Source organism: Lutra lutra, chromosome 7 (assembly GCF_902655055.1).
Source record: "Lutra lutra chromosome 7, mLutLut1.2, whole genome shotgun sequence".
In the NCBI taxonomy this organism is placed as follows: Eukaryota; Metazoa; Chordata; class Mammalia; order Carnivora; family Mustelidae; genus Lutra; species Lutra lutra.
The window spans coordinates 35,087,702-35,109,664 of NC_062284.1; the positions used below are offsets into that span (position 1 = coordinate 35,087,702).

Consider the following 21,963-nt stretch of genomic DNA (forward strand, 5'->3'; position numbering starts at 1 on the left):
ACACTCCACCTCAGCAGGGAGAGTGGTGGAGGAACAGCCCTGCCAGCGCAGCCTTCACCCCGCATGCGGAGATAATCCTGGAGATTTTTAATGAGTGATGGATCTGCTGTGGATTCCTGACACCTTGTGGCTTCTGGCCACACCCCTTGGTCCCCAGAGGGCCTCCAGATAGAGAGCCCATATGTAATCACTGAACTCTAAGGACAAGCAACAAATAGGGCCTCTGTCCCAGGAATGGGCTGAAATGGGCAAATGAGCCCTCGGGGAGGCACCAACTCAAAGGAAACAAATGGAGGGTAGGTGCTCTCAAAATGTGTCTGCGGATTCAGACTTGGGCACCGGAGGCCGAGTCCAGCAGGGCCCACCCCCATTCTGTCTGCACATCCGCTTTCCCCCCATCCAAACCTCCCAGCAGAACACACCTCAGCTCCTGGCAGGCAAGCAGTCCTGGGAGGCCGTCTAGAAGCCACTGTGGTCAGTCTCCTGCCAGCATGAGGAGCCCTCTGCAGTGTCCCTGACTGAGCCCAGCTCCTTCCCAGAAATTCTCAGGTTGAGGCCGTTGCCCACGGTGTCCAGAGGGTTTCTTTGGCATGGGACCAAAATGTGTCTTGCGAACTCCCACTCTGGTCATGTAGAACATGGGTGTTCTCCCCCAACACACTGCAGCCCTACAGATATTTCGAGACCTTTTCCTCCTCTTCTAAAAATTCTTAGGTCCTTCAACTAATTCTTTTGTTTCTGGATTTCTAGCCATCCCCAAATGCGTTTGGGTTCACAGTAAACACTGCGAAGTTAGTGTGCAAACAAACGAATAAAGAGAATGATGCCAGGCTTCCATTTTTCTTTTTTTTTTAATATTTATTTATTTATTTATTTGACAGAGAGAGATCACAAGTAGGCAGAGAGGCAGACAGAGAGAGAGAGAGGAGAAAGCAGGCTCCCTGCCAAGCAGAGAGCCCGATGCAGGACTCAATCCCAGGACCCTGATATCATGACCTGAGCCGAAGGCAGAGGCTTATTAACCCACTGAGCCACCCAGGCGCCCCAAGGCTTCCATTTTTCTACTGGGAAGACTTTTTGTAAAATAATTTTGGACGAAAATTATTTTTGTCAGATATACGTAAGACCTTAAGCTAAAATGTCTGTGTCCTATAATATAAAAGTTCGTGATACAAACACAGAATTTATGATACCAGTTTAAGTTATGAAACAAAAGGAGCAAGATCATTTGAAGTCTAGAGCACTTAAACCCTTTTAATCCTTAATATAGTATATGAACTCTCATAAAGAACATGCAGAGCTTAAGGTAATAATTTCTTCCATGAATATTCAATGACTCGTATGTTCAAGTAGACTGAAGCTTGGAAATTTTTCTAAAGGTTCACCCACTAGAGGAAATGGAGGTTTTAGAATGCTTGTGTAAAGGTTAAAAGAGCTGAAATTATTTTCTCAGTAAATACTTCCTCACCTTCATCAATCATTATCCTAAAATATAAAGAAAATTATTTATATAACACAAACAATATAATCAATAAAAAGCTACATCAAAGACAGGCAATGCAAGATAACTGAGTTTATAATGCATCTCAAATATTTCATCTAAAATATTTAATCATAGTTCTTATATGACTACACACTTAATAAGTTATCTTTACTTAACAAAATAGTAAAAATGCCATTTCTACTTTTTTAATGGGTATTTGCAAACATTTCCTCTCAAATATATTTTTCACTTAAATAATATGCATTTCCAGTTAAAGGCCTAATGTAGTTATGGATCAAAATAATGTTAATTTTTTCTGGTCATAAAGTAACACATACTGCTATTAAAAAAAATCAGAGGGTGCCTGGGTGGCTCAGTGGGTTAAAGCCTCTGCCTTCGGCTCAGGTCATGATCCCAGGGTCCTGGGATGGAGCCCCGCATCCATCGGGCTCTCTGCTCAGCAGGGAGCCTGCTTCCGCCTCTCTCTGCCTGCCTCTCTGCCTACTTGTGATCTCTGTCTGTCAAATAAATAAATAAAATCTTAAAAAAAAATCAGAAAAGCATACCTATAATCTCTTCACTAGCAGATAATAATTAAAAATTTTTAAGCTATGTTGTTAAGCTTTTTTCTACTCATAAATACTTTACATATACAGCTTTTTTTGTACTCATACATATTTAAAAGATACAAATCATAATACTATATAGGTATAATTTAGTGGCCTTCCTTTTTCACATATGATTAATTATATACACGTTAGTGGCATTAAAAACCTTTAGAGCATGAATTTTAATTAGACTAAGCTATTGTTTGTCTACTATAACTGAATCAACCCCTATTCTTTATTTCCTCTCCAACAAATACTTGTAAATTTCCTTTTAATGTAAATTTGCTTTACATTTTAACAGAAGTACTTGCTGAATCTAACCCTTGTCTTAAAATTCTAAATAGAGAAAAGATGAGCCCTTTATTCTTCTGTTTAAGAATTTCTTTGCTCTTTTTTGAAAGATGTTTTAAGCCATGTCAGTTTAGTGCTCTGATATAAATAAGTAGGTAATTTTGCTTTATTGGCCCCCAGAACACAATGTTATTACTGAATGTTCATGCCTGGAGAAGATGAGTGGGAAGGAGGCGTGGGTGGTTTTCAGGAAGGTGCATTGACCCTCAGTTTCCTCATTGGTAGCATTGCTGAATGAGCATTATGGGATAACCTACTTGGACCATGACCTGGTTGAGGCTGGTGCTCTGGGGTGGGCCTTGGAGTCACCACATAGTCCTGGGAATGACCAGCTGGTGTCAGTCTTTCACACTCGAGTAGCGGCTTTGTGTAAAATCAACCTTGTTAAGCTTTAGCTGAGCTCTGCTATTTTTTTTGCAATGGCAGTAAACATGTATTAAGCACCTAGTAATGCCATGCATGAGTGAGATACACCCTCCATGTAATGAGCTCAAGGGGGAGAGATTAAAGAAAATGTGATTGAAGTGCACGAACACTTAAGGATCCAGAGTACATCCTATTGCCCAATTTAAGATCAAATTAATTAATCTCTACTTGATTAAATTGAATGTGTAAAATCAAACCTGGGTCTTCTCTTAAACTTCCAGGGCTGTGTAGTTTTCTGACTCAATGACTCATCATAAACACGTCTTTGTAGCCACCTTTAATTGAGGGTAGGCTTTAGCAGACAGGGGCATCATATACTTTTTAGTTCTGTAAAGCAATGACAGGTTTAAACACACAGGCAATATTTAATCACAACAGACCAAAAAAAAAAAAAAAAAACCACTTAGAAAGTCCACCAGCCTCAATTTTGTAACACCTAATATCTAAGGATGTTTTCCAAGAGAAGAAAATAAGACGTTGAGCTTTTTGTTACTTAATTATGGAAGATAATACATGAACCTGAAATTCAGGAAGAGCCATTAGAGCCTTGTAGTTGGTCCCTCCAGGGCTGATTGGGCCAAATTTAGCATTCAGCTGTCCCTGGAGCGAGAAGACAATCCTCAAGACACTGTTGCTTAGAAATTTCATGCGTTTCTGTGATTTGTCAGCCCAGGAGTTCAGCTAGGAGTCAGGTCCTTTTCTGACTAACAAGAGAATTTGGTCCCTTTCTCAGGCATGTCCTTCAGGGACAGTGAATGGGTGTGTTTCAGTGCCTGGCTTCAGAGGGTGGTCCCTGCTGCCCAGCAGGGGCCCATCGTTCCCCCTCATTCCTGCTAGGAGGCTTCCAAGCCAGGGCTGGTGTGGGGAACTACTTCCAAGTTGAAATGCCTTGTGCTTTTCGCTGCCGGTCATGTAATAAAGAGAAGTCCCTCGGTAGGGTTCATCCCCATAGTGTTCTCTCATTGGGCACTTGGCTTGGTCCTTAACATTCTTCTTTTATATGAAGCACATGGGGATATGGGGAAATTTTCCCAGATGTGAGGACATTACTTGGTTTGGAAAGCAGAAATTAAGTTAGCCAAATGGAAATTACAGGGAAAGAAATATTCTTAGGGTTTGAAACAAGAAGTTAACTTAATTTGCCTTGTATTCTTCAGGAGGATTTTAATATCTTGAGTGTTTAAAGCTAGGAAAGAGAACACATCATATATGGCTGAAGCAAAAAAACCCTTTAGCTTAGAACATTCCAATTAATGTAACAAAGGATTTTGTTGTTGTTTTGTTGTAAAAAGGACTGACTCCTTGGCTCCCATTCCTAATAACAATGCAGATAGAGTCATGCAAAGGGTTTGTGAGCCTGTGAGGGAGAAGAAAAAAACATTTCCTCTATCCTCTTAAGTTCTGCAGTAGAAGCCTGCAAATTAAACGGACAAAAGCAAGATTAACAGGAGAAAAGCCAACACATTTTACGTGATGTTAATTTTTCTGTGTGGCACAGGGAACCTCATAGGAAAGAAGTGAAAATCCCAAAGAAGCAGTTGGGCTTGAATGCCTCTATACCATTTTAACAAAGAGTGATAAATTCTGAAGAAATGACTAGACAAAGGAAAGTGGCTGAGAAATATATGGGGGAACCTAATGGAAGAGAAGGGTTATTTTCGTAAAGTTTATTTCTTTGAACTCATCTTGGCATCAGATCCCCAGCACCAATTATAAAAATGTTCTCTTCTTCCTGATACCAGGTGGAAATTCATGCTCTGCTTTTAGACAGGGAGAAGAAGGGCAGAGAGCCTTTCCTGGATCTGTGTTTCTCAATCGCCTTCAGTTCAAAATAAGTTAAAGCAGCATATTTTGGGGGTGGCATGTTCTAATCCCCTTCGGGCTCTTTGTTCCAGAGAGATTCTTCCCTGAATAGTTAGGCCCAGCCCAGCAGCAGTCATGGAAATGTTTGCCTGGTCTTCTGGGTTATGATTTTACAAGACTAGGTAGGAATGCACAAAAATGAAAATGGAAACTTTTTAAGGAAACCAGGGGTGTATTTTTTTCTTTTCTCAAATTTTATTTAAATTATATTGCTTTTGCTTATTTAAAAAAAATAGTCATATTGATAAAAACAAACAAAAAACAGTGACTCTGTTTTTAAGGGAATACCCAGCAGAAACCCTTAGAATGGGCTCTGGTTGTTCTCTAAAGGGCCACTTTCAGAGTTGGAACATGCTGGTAACAGAAGAGAAAGGAGCAAGGAAGGACCCAAGTCTGTGTTTATTTATTTAACTGATATTCATGGATTTGCCCATGGGTAAGGTGTTGACCTGAGAAGGAAGTAAAGATGATTCAGTAGTCCCTGACTTCAGTGACCCTACTTCTGTAAAGGAAAAAATAAAGCAGGACATAACCGTAATACACAGGAAGATAGGAGGATGAACCATGCCTTGAGAATTCTGAGGCTGGAAAGAGTATATTGAATCGGGCAATCAAGGGAGCTTTCACAGAGGAGATAGCCTTTGAGCTGAGCCTTCATGGATTCCGATGTGTCCTCATGAAGAGAAAGAGTTCTCTAGGCGGTTAGAAGGAACAGCATGGACAAGGCACCATGAGCACTTCATGCAATCAGGAAGTGGAGGACCCAAGCTCTATCCAGCATGAGCTGTGTGGGAAAGAATATTGGGAAGTTAGCCTAGAAGACCAAGGTTGACTGAGGTCGTCTTATAGGATAGCTTGAATGCCAGGTGGGGAGGTCCATGTTGGACTGGGACGGCATCAAAGGGATTTTCAACATGGCACTCCCAGCACCTGGAAGCCCAGCAAATTAGAAAAGGTGGTGAGACTGAGCCACGAGCTGGGACCATAGTCCAGGGGAAGAACATCAGTGGTGTTGGGAACCATGGGCAGAAAGAAACAGGACAGGAAAAATGTGGTGAGACTGGACTCTGTGAGACATGAAGGTTGGCTTGATGACAGAAGCAAGAACTCAAAAGAATGGTCAACTTTTGAATCCTGGTAGAAATTTAAGCACAAATTGGAAAGCCAAGAGTAGTAATGGGGTTGGTGGTGAGGCAGTGCTGCATTGTTCTACATGGTGAACATGAGGTATCTGGGGAGCACTCAGATAAGAGATCTGGAAAATTCTGAACAGACAGGAAGAGAAGCAAAATAAGGCAGCATTCCAAAGCATTTCAAGATAGATGGAAAATGCTCTTTCAGACAGATGGAAAAGCATTTGGGGTATGACTCAGGAATGTGTTTAGTAGGCCTTAGATGAGGACAGAGTGTGCTTGCAGGAGAGAAATCACTGGTGGTTACGTGGCTTTAAGTGAAGACCTTGCCTCAGTTTCTCTACCTTAGAGTGGGGATATATATTTCAAGCCCCATACCGTTTACTGAGCACCTGCTATATGCAGACCACATTATTCATTACCTGTAATCCTGTCAGGAATGTGCTCCTATGCCAGCTGTCCAGATGAGCATGCCATAGATGGAAGAGGCTGGGTCCGTTGCCCCAGGCCATCCAGCTAGTAGGAATATTAACATGGATATGTCTGGTTCCCAGGTCAAGTTCTTTTTCTATAGGAAGCTGTCTGCTAATACTGTCACAGCTGTGGCCTTCAGGGACTGAGACCCCTGCCTTACTATCAGGCAGCAATGTTGAGGGGACAGATGTCACTTCCCCAGCTTCCCCAGAACATCCCAGACTCAGCTACCAGCAAGTAGACCTATGCCCAAGCATTCATGCTTTCGTTCTTCTGCTGCTGGATCTGTTTTCAAAAGCAAAAGTCAAAACAGGTTGCTTGACAAGTGTAAGCATATCCATCGCAACAATGGGACAGGATACTTGGAATGAAGACTGTCCTAGAGAAGCTAAGATGGAGGTTTGCCATACTGATGTCCCATAATGGAATAGGCTGTGCGTGAAAAATGGTCAGGGATTCTTAGGGGAAATAGTAAGCAGGGAAACAAGATGTTCAGTCCTTCCTGTCATTAGAAAGGGGCCCCAGAGCCTGCAGGGGGCCTCCCCTCTAACGCACCCATCTCCTGTCTTGCAGTGCTCAGCAGAGTGTGGGGCTGGAGTGCGGACACGCTCCGTGGTGTGCATGACGAACCACATCAGCAGCCTGCCCCTGGAGGGCTGTGGGAACAACCGGCCTGCGGAGGCCACCCCTTGTGACAATGGGCCCTGCACGGGCAAGGTGGAATGGTTTGCAGGGAGCTGGAGTCAGGTGAGTGGTGGGAGCTGGCTGGGTTCCTCCGTCCCTGGTCAGAGAGCATACACACTGGGGTGGGGGGGGGGGTGGGTGAGTCAGGAAACCGGATTCGGTGTACCCCAGGCATCCTGGGTCTGAATCCCAGTGGTGCTCCCCATGGCCCTGGAGAAGCTGCTTATGCTCTGGAGCCTCTTTCAGTCAGCAGAGTTTCTTGAGCACCTACTATGTGCTCATCTCAGCACCTAGAATATGTCAATGAGCAACACAAATATCCCTGCCCTCAGGGAGTTTATGATCCAGCATGGTTTCTTCGTCTGTAAAAGGCTGTTAATGACCGTACTGTGTGAGGTTGTTTTTAGAAGAAATGAAGTAATGTCTCTGAAGAATGCAGCATAGTGCCTGACCCAAACACACAATAAATCGCAGCTGCCGCTGCCATTATTGTCACTAACAAAGCTGGTTTTGTTTGTATTTGAGTGTCAGAAGCCCACATAGATGTGATCCAGCAATCCTGCTTGTGGGGATATATCCAAAGGAAACAAAACCACTGTCTCAAAGAGGTGCCTGCACTGCCATGTTCATAGCAACATTATTCACAATAGCCAAGGTCTGAAAATAGCCTAAGTGTCTGTTGATAACCTAAGGAAGATGTGGTGTGTAGATATACATTATGTATATATATTGTGTCTATATATAAAATGGAATATATAATAATATGTAATAATTATATGTAATATATAATTTTATATTATATATATAATTATATGTATTTATAGGTTATATAATTTTATATGTTTTATAAAATATATATTAATATAATATAATATATATTGTATGTATATTATAAACATGTTATAATATATTAATATATATTTTTATAAAATATACAAATATATGATATATAAAATTATGTATTATATATCACATATGTAATACATGATTTATATTATAATTATATATAATATGTAATATGTATATATTATATAAAATATGTATATTGTATATATGTTGTATATAATACTACATATATAAAATACATATACACATTATGTATATTATATATTATATTGTATTATGTTATATATTATATTATTATATATTATATTTATATATACAATGGAATATTATTCAACCAATAAAAGGAAGGAAATTCTGCCCTTCATGACAACATGGATAGACCTGAAGGACCTTATGCTAAGTTAAATGGGCCAAACAGTGAAAGACCGATACTGCATGGTATAACTTATATGTGGAATTTGAAAAACAAATGAAACTCAGGGAAATGCAGAATGGCGGTTGCCAGGTCTGGAGGCGGGTGCATGGGGAGTGGTTGGTAAAAGGGTACAGACATTCAGTGATAAGATGACTACGTTCTAAGGATCTAACATATAACACGGTGATACAACTGATCATACTGGCTCAGTGAAATTTGCTAAGAGAGCAGGACGTAAGCATTCTCACATATACACAGAAGAGGCGACTATGTGAGGTGACGGGTGTGTGAATTAACTTGACTGTGAGAATCCTTTCATAATGCCTATGTACATTGAATCATCATTTGTACATTTTAAATATATCACAATTTTACTTGGCGATTATAGCTCAATAAAACTGAGGGGGGGGAATAGAAGCAGATAGAGGAAAAATTGCGATTGTTGCCCACATAGAGAAGATCATACAGAATAACTTTAATAAAATAATTTCATTGATCAACTGATTTTTTTCCTCAGCATTCCAAAATTGAATACACCCCTCTAAGAAAATGTGGAAAAGATTGTTCCCTCTTCCTGCCCTGTTCTGATTGCTGTTAGTATTTTGAGTTCTTGGGCCCCTTAGCATTTGGCTCTCAGGGCTGACTTGTTCTCCAAGGACTTTTTGGCCGATGGTCATGATTTACACATTATGAGGACCTCTGGCTCCATACAGAATTTGATTTCTTTTAAGTAGCTCTAAAAACAGGCCCTGAAAAAAATAGACTGCCCTGTCCTTGTAAGCTGATACAACCTCCTTGGAAAGCAGTTTGGCAATAAAAGTCAAGAGCCATAAAATGTTCATTTGCCTTAACCAGTCACTCCACTTCTGGGGTTCATCTTAAGGAAATAATTAACAGAAGAAAAAAAAAAAGGTTTTTTAAATGAGGTGTTCATGACAGCAGGGCACTGAGGGATATTACGGTGTATCCTAACTCATTAAAATATGATGTAACAACAACAGTGATAATTCGGAAGAGGTAGGAAGTATACACGATCCGGTGGCAAGTGAAAACCAGAACATGAAAATAATATGAACTTTATCTCAGCCCCTTTGAAGAATGGGTTTTTAAATGAACAACCCAGGGAAATGTTTTCTTCTCAAATTTCCTTGAATGTTTTTATAATACAAACTGTAAAAATATAGAAAATTCAAAAGAAAAAGAATTTAAGTACTCCCAGTGCTACCCGAGTGGATATCAGAGTCAGACATACCTGAGAGCAGGTCCCCGCTCTACTTCTTTGGAGTTCTTCTGGCTTGGGGCAAGCAACATGACCTCTCAGAGTCTGTTTCCCCATCCAACCGTGAGGATGAGAATACCTACTAATATGTATTAGTTCCCTGTTCCCCATGTTTATTATTTTGTCTGCCACCTGTTTCCATATCACTATTGGCACCAAAACACCTAGGACCCGAAATCCCAAAGGTAATTCAGAGTAAACTGTATTATACCAAATATCCCCAGAAACAAGGCAAAGGGAAGAGTCCTCTGGGAAATTGTGACAGCTTCCACATGGTGAAGAGAAGCAATGCAATTCAATTTGAATGTCTGCCAATCTCAGAAAAGGAGAAGGAACCAGGATTCAGGCTCTTTTTCACTTGGGGGCCTCCTGTTGACCCCAGGCTTGCTCAGAGAACTGAGAGTGATGTGAATCTGGGGGACGGCAGTGTTCGTTTCTGCTCACACTCAAAACATGGAATTTATTGCCTAGTTGCCCAAAGGGTCACAACATGACTGAATGTGACAAGGTTTTAGTTCTGGATTTATAGGGATGTTGGAGCCTTGCTGTCCCCTCCCTACCCTGGGAATTTGATGTTATCCCCAAAGAAAATGAAAAAGGGCATGCTTATGTACTGGAACTAGAGTGAAAATAAATGTTCCTTCCGTCTATGTGGTTTGAATAGTAGTTGGTACCTGGAACACCCCACAAGCCTGGTGACAGTGAACTATCCAGGGTGGACATGGAGCCCAAACCATACCTAGCAGAGCCCTTCCCTGGGACTTTTGATGTAGACCCAAGGGAGGAGATTCCCTGGGAAGTTGTGAGCCCAGGTGCTGGCAGTGGCCTTCTTGAGGCTTGCAGAGAAAGCCAGCCCAAGAGAATGAGACCTATCAACTTTAAGGAGTCTTTTCTCTATCTGGCACCAAAGTACCCAACTACTACTCCTAAGATATTCTGTCAGTGTCTAGATTGGTGCCTGAATTGATGCACAGGTGTTTCTTTTCTTCCCTGCCAACTTTGGGTTTACTTCACTTTGTAGACTGTCTTTGTTCTGGGGGGGTCTTTCATAGTCTTGACCATTGGGAGCAGCCCTCTTGTCTGCCTGTCGGTCTGGATTTATTTTCAGTGGCATCTGAGCAAACATTTCCACTCTCATCTTGGATCAGTGATCCACCAGAATACAACTACAGGAATTATTCAAATGTAGAAACACACATAATTGCTACCACTGCTCAGTGGAAATAGTTATGTCTGTTAAATACCATCTCTGTCTTCTACACTTTTCTTCTATAAATTCTATGAACTATATTTTCTTTGATATCTGTTATATTTGATACTTATCAGATATTTATCTGATAAATTTATATGATAGTTATTTATCATTGTTGATTTTTCACCTGGTATATCTTTGTCAATTTTTATGTATTTTTTAAGATATGTCTTTTGCATGCAGGACTGTTTTTATCTTTAATTTTACCCAATCTGCAAGTCTGTTTCTTGATTTTAACCATTCACATTTATTGTAATCACTTACATGCTTGGACTTTTCCCTGCCATCCTAATTTGTGTTTCTAATTAGGAAACTTTCTTGGTCTGTTTCTTCTTTCCTTTTCTGCACATGTGCACAGATCAGGTTTCCTTAATTCCATTTTTCCCCTTTAACATTTTGGAAGTTATAAATCCAATTTTTATTCACTTTGTGATAACACTCAAATTTTTAGCCCAGAGTTTTAAACTTTCATGTTTCTATCTGTGTCAAGCTATCAGCAATCACATTTTCCCCCCAAAAGCCTTAAGTCTTCATTTACTTACCTCCATTTTCTTAATCCACAATATCTCCAAAAAGATGCTGAGATCATCTGAATCTAGCTCCATATTAATGTTAATTAATTTTATAGAAAATACTGATTTTGGTTTTAAAATAGCTCTCTCCCCTCCAAAGTTTTTTTATTGTAATATTATTCACATAACATATAATTCACCTTTTTAAAGTTTATAGTGCAGTGGTGTTTAGTATATTCACAAAACTGAACAACCATCACCACTGTCTAATTCCAGAACATTTCATCATCCCCCAAAGCCCCTTTATCCCTTATTAACAATAGCTCTTGCAAACGCTTCTGCTTTGTGTCTTTCCTGGTTGTGTCTGCTTCCTGGTTCTTTTTCATTTAATCAGAGACCACTAGTCAGTAACAGGATCACGAGTGGTAAGTTTCTGAATCCTTGAACATCTGAAAATGTCTTCTCTTTGCCCTTTGATAGTAGGGGAGATGCCTTCATGTCCCCCTGCCAGTCAGGCCAGCCCAGCTGTTCCTGGTCAGTGCCTTAGCAGCTGATCACTGTCTCACCATCCCAAGGCCTCCCTCCTGTTCTTCGTATTCCTTCGTGCCTGAAGCTCTAGAACTGCTTCCTCTCTGCTGGGCAGCCTCTTCTCTGCATTTGAACTATGATGTGCTTCTTCAAGTTAATCTCATCTGCCTTTCACCATTCAAATATTCCCCATAATTTCTGGTCCACCAGGGACGAATGCCCTTTCCCATTTTCAAATGCTATTTCATGCACACACACATATCCCCCCGCCCCACCCACACATCCATTCACTTGTTCCTAGTGCACATATTCTGCCATTTCTGGACATTTAGGGTGGAAGTCTGAGATATGTGCTTATTCTCTCTTAACTGCCTAATCTCCTAGGGGTTTGTCAAAATAGCAGAAAATAGCTTCAGGTTTTGTTCAAGGCTTGTCGTCTACTATTCTGCCAAGCACTCAGTACAGATACAGACCCCCAGAGCAGTCAGGGGTCTTTCAGGTCAGGTTTCCAAACCCCCATTTTGCAAGTGAGATAGTGGATACGTAGGAAAGTGCAGTATCTTGGCCAAAAAAGCAGAGCTATTTAATGACGATGTCTGGACTAGTTTCCACGTCTCCTATTCTCCCCCTGCTGCCCCCTGGATCCTTAGTACACACTCTCACCCCCCCTGCAGGGGAGGCCAGGCCTTTTCCTGGTGGCCGGTCACCCCTCTCCTACCTCAGTGCTGTCATGTCCACAACTTTTGGAAGAAAAGGACAAAACATGAATACACCCCCAAATCAATCACTAACTCACTTGGAAGAAAAGAAGAAAAACAAACCAAGAAGACTTGTTCTCCAGATGTCTTATGAAGACCCCGCCTTCCAAAAAAAGGGCACCAAGTGGAAATTGCTGCAGGTGATGCTTATTAAGTCCTGTGTGACTAATAGACCATAGTCTATTGGTTTGGGGTTTACCTTTTCCTTCTTAGATATGTGTGGTTTTTTCCCTGTTTTGATTTGATGGTGTTCCTGTCTATGGACCGCAAAGCTAATGTTAAGGGTTTCAACTAAAGAAATTGTTAGAGGCTTTTGTAAAGATAGTAGATTATTTAAGATTTCTAGAAATACTGGATCACAGCTTTAAAATGTTGTAATCATAAAGTATTAAGAGTAAACCAGACATGAACAGGAATCATTTTGCAAAGTAATCGATATTAAACAGAATAATTTGTGAGAAGTTATACACATCATGTTTCTGTAAACTAACAAAACACGCCAACACGTGTAATTGTCTGACCGCCCTCTTTGTGTGACTACACTCCCAAGCTTCCCACCAAGCTGGGAAGGGAGAGGCTTGGACTCCACAGTCAAAGGCTTCCTGCTGGCCACCTGTTGGGAGGGGAGGACTCACCATAGGGGAAATTGTCCCCAGTCTGGGATCCTCCCAGCTGGGGGTGTCCCAAAGAATTTTAATATAGCCCCTCGTCCACAAGTGTGTGGACTCTGAGAGATTAATTCATTTCCAGATCAACCAGAATGATAGTTCATTGTTTTACAGTGAGAAGTTTCAGAATCTACTGGAAAAGAACCAGATTGATAGGCTGATGTGTCCCTCTCTGTGTGCCAGGACAGGGGGCGTCTAAAGAGGTGGTCCGAAAGAAATTATGTTAGTCTCCCACAGAGGGCACCACGATCTCACTGACCAGCATCCTGGCACTGTGATAACTCAGGGCACCCACTCTCCATTTCTGACACAGAGCTCTTAGGAAAACTGGCATCCTCTTGTGACATCTTATCCAGTAACATTTTCCAGGTGTCCCTGGGCTTGTCCTGACTGAATTGATGATAGAAAGCCCTCATAAATATCCCTTGATGTTCTTGTCCCCTTTTCATCATGTGACATGTATCCTTTTCTGATGTTTCTCCAGTGTTCCATCGAGTGTGGGAGTGGGACCCAACAGAGGGAGGTGATTTGTGTTAGGAAGAATGCGGACATCTTTGAAGTACTGGACCCCTATGAGTGTTCCTTCCTGGAGAAACCCCCCAGCCAGCAATCGTGCCACCTCAAGCCTTGTGGGGCCAAATGGTTTAACACAGAATGGAGCATGGTAAGTCATGTTGTTCTCAATAGAGCTTGCCTTAGTACATCATTCATCTGCTTTCCTCCCAGAGACAGCCAGAGCACCTACTGTGTACCAGAGTGACCCACTCTAGACTGTAACTTTCAGGGCACCTCTGAACGCAACCTGCTTGTTGGGAGGCTAGGACCATCTTGATCTCTAAACTGTAGAGACCATGAAGCCATGAATCTCAACCTCAGTGTGCATAAGAATCAACTGGGCTCTTGTTTGAAAAGACGGATTCTGGGTCCACTCTAGCTGAGGAATTTGCATTTTGAACAAGCTCTTGAGGTCCCTGGGATGCCGGTGTCCTTGGGCTGCATTTTGAGAAATGCTGTTGCAGCAGATAATGGCTGAAGGGATCCAAGGACGCTCTTGGGAAGACCGCGTCGTGCGGCGCTCTCAAAAAACTCACTGAAGGAATTTCTGTCAGGCCTCGGAGACCTGTGCGTGTGTGTGTGTACTTTTTCCCTAATCCTGTAGACATTATAGATTGTAGATTATGGGACTGATCCTGTTTTTCTCTTTGAATTGGCCCATTGGAAACTCAGAACCAAAATTGGGGCCCATCTCTAGGAGAGAGTTTAACAGACCTTACAGAGTGGATTTTGTATGCCAGTGTGCCCCGGCTTTTCCCTCTCTTTCCTATTTTTACCTTCTTTTTTGCTCCACTAGTCTTACCTCTTTTTCCTTAAATCTTAAAAACCATTAAATATTTCTTAAGACCCCTGAAATATTTTCTGTGAAAAGGGAGGGTAATGTGTAAATGAGGAGACAGAGAAAGAGTTAATTAAGGAACAAAATTAGGGAAGTAGGTAATTAAGGAACAGAATGGGAAAGGATGCAAACAGGAATAAAAAAATCTTTTTTCAAAAAATTCCTGAAATAGAAAACTGCCTAAGGCATCACTGCTGGTGATACAATGCGAGGACACGTGAGGGGTTGGCAGAAGGTTCATTCTGCCTTTTGTCCCTGAGGATCATCAAGCAGGGCCCGTAGGTGAGGCCAGAATAGAGGCCAAAGCCTTCCTCAGAATCATGCAAAGGGGATAAAGAGGATTTTGCTTATGAAATATATGTATAAAAGCTGTATGTCTGCTCTAATGATAACAGCCTTTGGGCACAGGGTAAACCACACCTCAGAGGCAAATGGGAACAAAGCAGGTGTTGAGTTTGAAACGTGTTTTGTCGACTTCTGGGAAATGGAATTCAATCATTTTGATGTTGGCCACAGCCTTTGAGAATGCAGAACAGATCACTATATTTTGCCTTTCGGTTTGGAGGGTGTAGAAAGGGCCAGAGTTCACCAGGCCAAGTCAGAAGAGAGGAACTCCCAAAACACCTGACTGGAAATAATCCAGATGTGCCTCCAAGGTCAGTGGGTAAACAAACTGTGGTACACCCCCAACCACAGGAGAGCACTCAGCAACAAGAGGAAATGAGCTGACATGGTCCGAACTTCATATGCACTTTACTAAGTGAGAGAAAGACACCAAAGCTACATATGGTATGATCCCACTCATATATTCTGAAAAAGAGGCCATCCTATGGGCAGAGACCACATCGATGATGGCCAGAGGGTGGGGTGGGATGCGTCTCGCTACAGAGGGGCACCACAAGAGGATCTGCATGTTTGACGAAACTCTTGGATCTTATTTGCAGCAGGAAATACACAATTCAGTGAACTTGTCGAAAAAGAACTGTGCGCCAACACAAAAAGTGACTTTTTCTGTATGTAAATTGAAAAAACAAATACACTAAAGAAAATATGAAATAAATGATTATGACAACAGCAAAGACAGTGATGGAAGTGAGATCTCTTTGAATATGCCTCGTTTGATAAATTTGAGTTTCAAGCCAAGTAAACTTTTATTTAGATAATTCTAAAACAAAATTAAATTTGAGAGAAGCAACCCCTAAAAATGGAAAATATAGTGAAACAAATTAACCTAAACACATATCCAGTTGACAACATGGGCACGATTGCCAGGTGGCTTTAAAATGCATTACTTTGGGGCACCTGGGTGGCTCAGTCTGTTAGGCATCCAAATCTTGATCTCAGCTCAGGTCTTGATCTCAGGGTCATGAGTTCAAACCTCTGGTTGGGCTCCACACCCAGGCTACTGGTTGGGTTCCAGTAGTGGAGCCAACTGAAAAAAAACAAACAAACAAAAGCAAAACAAACAAACAAACAAAAAACCAGTAATTTGACTGTCCATCCCTACGGACCAAGAGAATTGTCAGAAAATGTTGACACTGTTTGCAGGGATCATATTTGTAGTGAGAGTGTTGTAATTATAATTGGAGATAGTTGGGTGGATAGTGTGTGATAAAGTAAATAAGTAATTTACTTTATGATAATATATATAATAGTTTATATGATAATATGGTAGTATCTTTCCATTTTCCCCAGTATCCATGAGAAATAGGATTCTCAAATTAGGAGAATGCAGATACAGGTGAGATAGAAGAGGTTTAAATGAAAATCCTGTTTTTCTGAATTTGAATTAGAAACATTAGTATGAACTCACAAATTATCCTTAAAACAAAAACAAAAACACCTATTTCCCAGTTTTACCCATTTACCCATTGAAAGAGCTTAGAAACAATGGCTAACCGAGTAGTGAAGGGCATGTCTATCAGCCAAAGAGCTGATTCCAGGTTTGGGACCATATACATACAAATTAGATTAGAGTATCTATTTACTCCAGGCAGCAAGAAGTTCTCACAGACAATTTAGCTCTTGCCCAAAGGACTCAAGAACCAAGTTTTAGGGTCTCAGACTACCCTGAGGAGACATCAGTGAACATCAGTGAAGATAGTAATTGCCATAGATTGAATGAAATACATCCTATGTGTTTAAACCCATCCATTTATAATAAGTGTATAATAATAAAATCAATTAGAGGATCCTCCATTAGGGAAACTATCTCATTGTTCTGAAGACTGGGAAATAAAGGAAAGTAATCAAGCATTTACCCTGTCTTTCCTAAATAACTTGCACCACTGGGTGTACCAAAGAGCAAATCTAGGTAGGGATGGGGCCGGGAGGATATTCATTTCCTAGCTAATAAAAGAAGCAGCAATGATAGAGTTTTGCCATCGTTCTTCAACTACAAGTGAAATAATGGATCTAGACACGACGCATAAGTGGCTGCAGACAGCCCCAAAACAGAGATAACCACATGCATCCAATGAAGCAGACAAAACCAAATCTGCACCTGTTAGGGCCTCTTCTACTCCCAACTTCCAATTTACAGGAAATGCAGGGGACAGAGAATGATGTTAAACTGTACAGTGCAGATGCCGTCAGCAAAATCCTGACTGTGGGAAACTACGGGAAAGGTGACTCCGATCCTCCTGACAAGAAAGTATAATGCGGGGTGGGGGGAGGGAGGCAAAGGGGGTGAACCTGTGGATTCAAAAGAGTCCTAAAAGGTCTGTTTGACCAGCTGCAATGTGCGGACCTGATGTAGATCCTGATTTACAAAACAAAACAAGACAAAAAATGTATTAAAAACTTGAGATTCACAGGAGATATGGAAATGGGAACTCTGAAGTATTTTTGAAGACAACTTGATTTTTTTGAAGCCATCAAAAGATAATTTTTGTTATGATTAAAAGATAATCCGAAGATAATTTTGAAGATAATGTAATTTTGAAGATAATTTTGAAAACCTATTATTAATTTCCAGGTGTAATAATACTATTGTGGTAACTTTTTTAAAGAGTTTTGTCTTTTAGAGTGACAAACTGAAATGTGATAGAAGAAGTGATGTGTTGTCTAGATTTGCCTCAGAACAGGAGTGGAGTGGAGTGGAGTGGATTCAGTTGGGGTATCGATGGGACACAACTGGCCGTGACTTGATGGTTGTTGACGCTGGTTGATGTGTGAGAGTTTGTTTTAGTATTTAGTCTGCTTGTGAAGATGTTTGAAATTTCCCAGTATGTGCCGCTCCAGTGTGCCGAGCGAATGGACGGCCAAAGACCCACCTCTCTCCTTTTGTCACCGTACAGTGCTCCAAGAGCTGCCAGGGTGGCTTCCGGGTCCGCGAAGTGCGCTGCCTGTCAGATGACATGACTATAAGCAACCTCTGTGACCCGCAGTTGAAACCAGAAGAGAAGGAATCTTGTAACCCTCAGGACTGTGTCCCTGAAGTTGGTAAGTAGGGGTTCCTATCTCGGAGAGAAGGTACATCCTCCTTAAACCCCAGCGGGTTCCCTGGTATGAAAATGCCAAGCCCATCTGGGTCTCTCCGTGGCCTTGTGCACAGTCACGGGGTTCCAGGGGTCAAAATACTCTCAGTGTGATAAGTTTCATAGTTTAAGATGACTCTTCTGGGTGGTGAGCCAAGCCACCCTCCAAACTTAAGCGCAAATTGATTAAAGTGGTAATGATTTCAGAGATTGGGTTCCATTATCTTTAAGGTTGAAGTAGTGAGATTTCGACTTTTAATTGTAGGTGCAGAACAGTGGAAGGAAGAAAATTAGTAAGAAAGGTCTAAACCTATTTAGAAGAAAAATGTTAAATAATAATTTAAAATAAGAAAAACTTGGTATAGAACATAATAAGAAATGTGAATGGACAGAGGGACTAACTATTCATGGATGGGAACACTCAGTACTGTAAAGAGGGGGCACCTGGCTGGCTCAGTCCGTGGACCATGCACCTCTTGATCTTGGGGTCATGAGTTCAATCCCCATGTTGGGTTTAGAGATTACTTAAAAAATAAAATCTTTCTTTAAAAAATTCTGTAAAGAGGATAAAGGAAGGCTCATGAGGCTCAACATATAAAATGCTTAAATATATTGCCTTAACGTATACTTGAACACATTATAAAATACAGAAATTAAAACTACATACTGAGTCGGGAAGAGACAGGGGTATGAGTGTTACAATACAGAATTCTTTTATACAAGGGAAGTGAAGTATGACAAAGGTCTAATTTTTAAATTTTTATTTATTTGAGAGAGTAAGAGAATGTACATACACGAGCAGTGGGGAGGGGCAGACATAGAGGGAGAAGCAAACTCCTCGTTGACCAGAGAACCTGATGTGGGTGGGGATTGATCCCAGAACTCTGGAATCATAACCTGAGCCAAAGGCAGAGGCTTAACCAACTGAGCCACCCAGGTGCCTAATAAAAGCCTAATGGTAAGGAATTGGGGAGAGGAGAGACTTCCCTCTTTGAATAGATTCAAAGATCTATTTGAAAAAAAACAAAGCAAAACACTTTAAATCTTGCTTTATGCCATATATAAACATAAATGCCTAAAGGATTAAAGACCCTTGCGTAGAAAACACACTGTAAAAATACCAGAAAAATATATATCTTGGGGTTAGTTAAGGCTTCGTAAGCTAGACACAAAACTCAGAGGCCTTATTGCTGAATGTAAAAACATAACATAATAAATTAAAAACTTTTGTCCTGTTAAGTACGTTGTATTAGTCAAGGTTCTCTAGAATGGATGGGTGGATGGATAAGTGAGTAGGTAGATAGATAGATAGATAGATAATGACCAATTTGTCATAATTTATTATATAGATAGATAATGAATTATGACAAATTGGTTCACACGAACATGGAAGCAGAGCAGTCCCACAACCTACCAGTCATGAGCTAGAGACTCAGGAAACCTGCTGGTGTAATTCAATCTGAGTCTCCAAGGCCTGAGAACCAGGGGAGCTGATGGTGTAAATTTCAGCCCCAGGGGGAGGAGAAGATGACATGAAATGTACAGCTCAAGCCTGAGGCAGGAAAGGGGCAAATTCCTCCTTCCTCTGTTTGATATACTGTTCAGGCCCTCAGTGAGTGAGGCCCATCTCCCCTGGGGAGGGCCACCTGTTTTACTGGGCCCATCAGTTCAAATGCTGACCTCATCCAGAAGCACCCTCCCAGACACACCGGGAAATCATGTATCATCTGGGTTCTCCATCCCTGGTAAAGTTGATACATAAAATTAATCATCAGACACATCATAACCCAAGTTGGAAGAAAAGGAGAAAGCAAGAGAGGGAGATTGAGCAATAATTGTGAGAAAAATGTGAAACATACATTATTGGAATGTGATACAATCAATATAAGAAGAAGACGTCCAGCTGGGAGCCAGGAGGAAGAAATAGAGAAGTTACCATTCATGCACACAGACGTGTTCCATCTAGATGTCCCCTCCATTGACTTATTTACATTGGCACCAATAATTAGAACTTGATTTAAATGTGGATCCCAATTGTTATGTAAATTGTTTTAGAAGGGTACACTGTAATGCAACACTGGAAAGAAACATATATAAAGTCGTCTCTTCGCCTCTGGCCAGGGCAAGATAATTAAAGACAGTCAAAATTACCAGAACCTTAGAATTGATTGTACAATTTGCAGAGCTAGGAGTGATTAGTATAACCAGATCCTGTGTTCTGAAGAGCCATCACTCAGCTGGCAAACATCTCCCCCAGTTTTCTAACTAATATGACATGAGAGAAATTGTTTACGAGTCTGCTTCTGTCTTCTCCGTTTGTCTATGGTGTCTTCTCTAGGAGAAGGAAAGAAACTACTTAGCTTCCAACTACAGAAAAGTCAATTAAGGAAAAAAGGGAAACAATGGGATTAACAAAATAGAAAATGTAAGCAAAACCTTGGTATTGTTTGGTATGCTTTAGGTTTATACCATTAGAGCGAAAGGTACTAAAAATGTCTAGGCTGCGAGTGGGAGTTAAAAGCGCAAAGTGTATCCCAGACAGTTGCTCCCAGCAAGAATCTGTAGGGACTCAGAAAGCGACCAGGGCTCAGGTGCACATTTGATTATAATGCTAAAGAAGAAAATCAGACTGTTATCAGTTTTTTTTAATCTACATACATTTTTTATAATCTTTCATGTAATTCCAAAGAGACATTACTAAATCATCTTACAATTGAGTATTTTAGAATCAAATAAATGCCATTCAAGCTGAGTTAAATCCCTGATATACAGGGCGCCTGCGTGGCTCAGTGGGTTAATGCCTCTGCCTTCGGCTCAGGTCATGATCCCAGGGTCCTGGGATCGAGCTGCGCATATGGCTCTCTGCTCAGCAGGGAGCCTGCTTCCTCCTCTCTCTCTGCCTGCCTCTCTACCTACTTGTGATCTCTGTCTAATAAACAAATAAAATCTTAAAAAAAAAAAAAGATAGATTCTCTTAAAAAAAAAAATCCCTGATATACATAGAACTCACTCAAATTAGTTGAAAAAAGAAAACAAAAAGAACCACTGTTCCTCTGTACCTTCCCCTCAGTCTTGCTGTGAACCAAAAAGACAAGCCGTCCAGTGTTGTAAAGAATGAAGGATAGAAACAAACATTATGGAAGAGGCTGAGCTGGTAACCAGCCTCACTAGTAAATAAAAGGGCAAATTTTAAAAATAAGGGCAGTCTGTGTTTTTCCATAAGACTAGAAAACTTTTCTATAAAAAACTGGATAATATTCATTGTTGGCAAAGTTGTGAGGGGAAAAGTCAGGCTCCTGTTTGTAACTGAGTGTAATCTTTTTAGAGAACTTTGGCAATATTGCTCAATATATAAAGTATTTGGTATGCCAGTAACTCCACTTCTAGAAACATATACTAAAGATAGCCTCTCAAAATTGTACAGATATACATATACACGAAGAATAGGGCTCAGTAAATCGTGTAGGATTAATAAATGAATTTCTTGTAACTCATAAAAATTGGAAGCAGTTACATTTCTACCAGTAGAAGGAAATGGTTAGTTATGTTACTGTACACAGGATAGAATTGATGTCCTAAAAAGAATGTGGTAAAGCTGAATGTTATGATATATAAATTGTCAGTAATGTCAAGAAGCGAGCAGATAAAATTTGGTTACTTTCCAAGTTAGTCTGTAAATTCAAGCTATGTTAATCAAAATCTAGACAGGGCTTTCCATTGAAAAATCAGACAGATTGTGTCTGAAGTTTACATAGAAGATCATGGGCAAAGACCCAATAATGGCCAAGGTAATTTTGATAATGAACAATGT

General features: G+C 40.8%; 1 protein-coding gene across 2 annotated transcripts in view; it reads left to right on the plus strand.

Moving 5' to 3' along the window:
• The window catches only part of THSD4 (thrombospondin type 1 domain containing 4), a 582,110-nt gene that overhangs the window by 556,743 nt on the left and 3,404 nt on the right, over positions 1-21,963 (plus strand). For both annotated transcript variants that reach the window (XM_047736180.1, XM_047736181.1), the window contains 3 exons: positions 6,912-7,085; positions 13,765-13,944; positions 17,973-18,117. In XM_047736180.1, the coding sequence (XP_047592136.1) occupies positions 6,912-7,085; positions 13,765-13,944; positions 17,973-18,117 (499 nt within the window). The remainder of the gene's footprint in view (positions 1-6,911; positions 7,086-13,764; positions 13,945-17,972; positions 18,118-21,963) is intronic.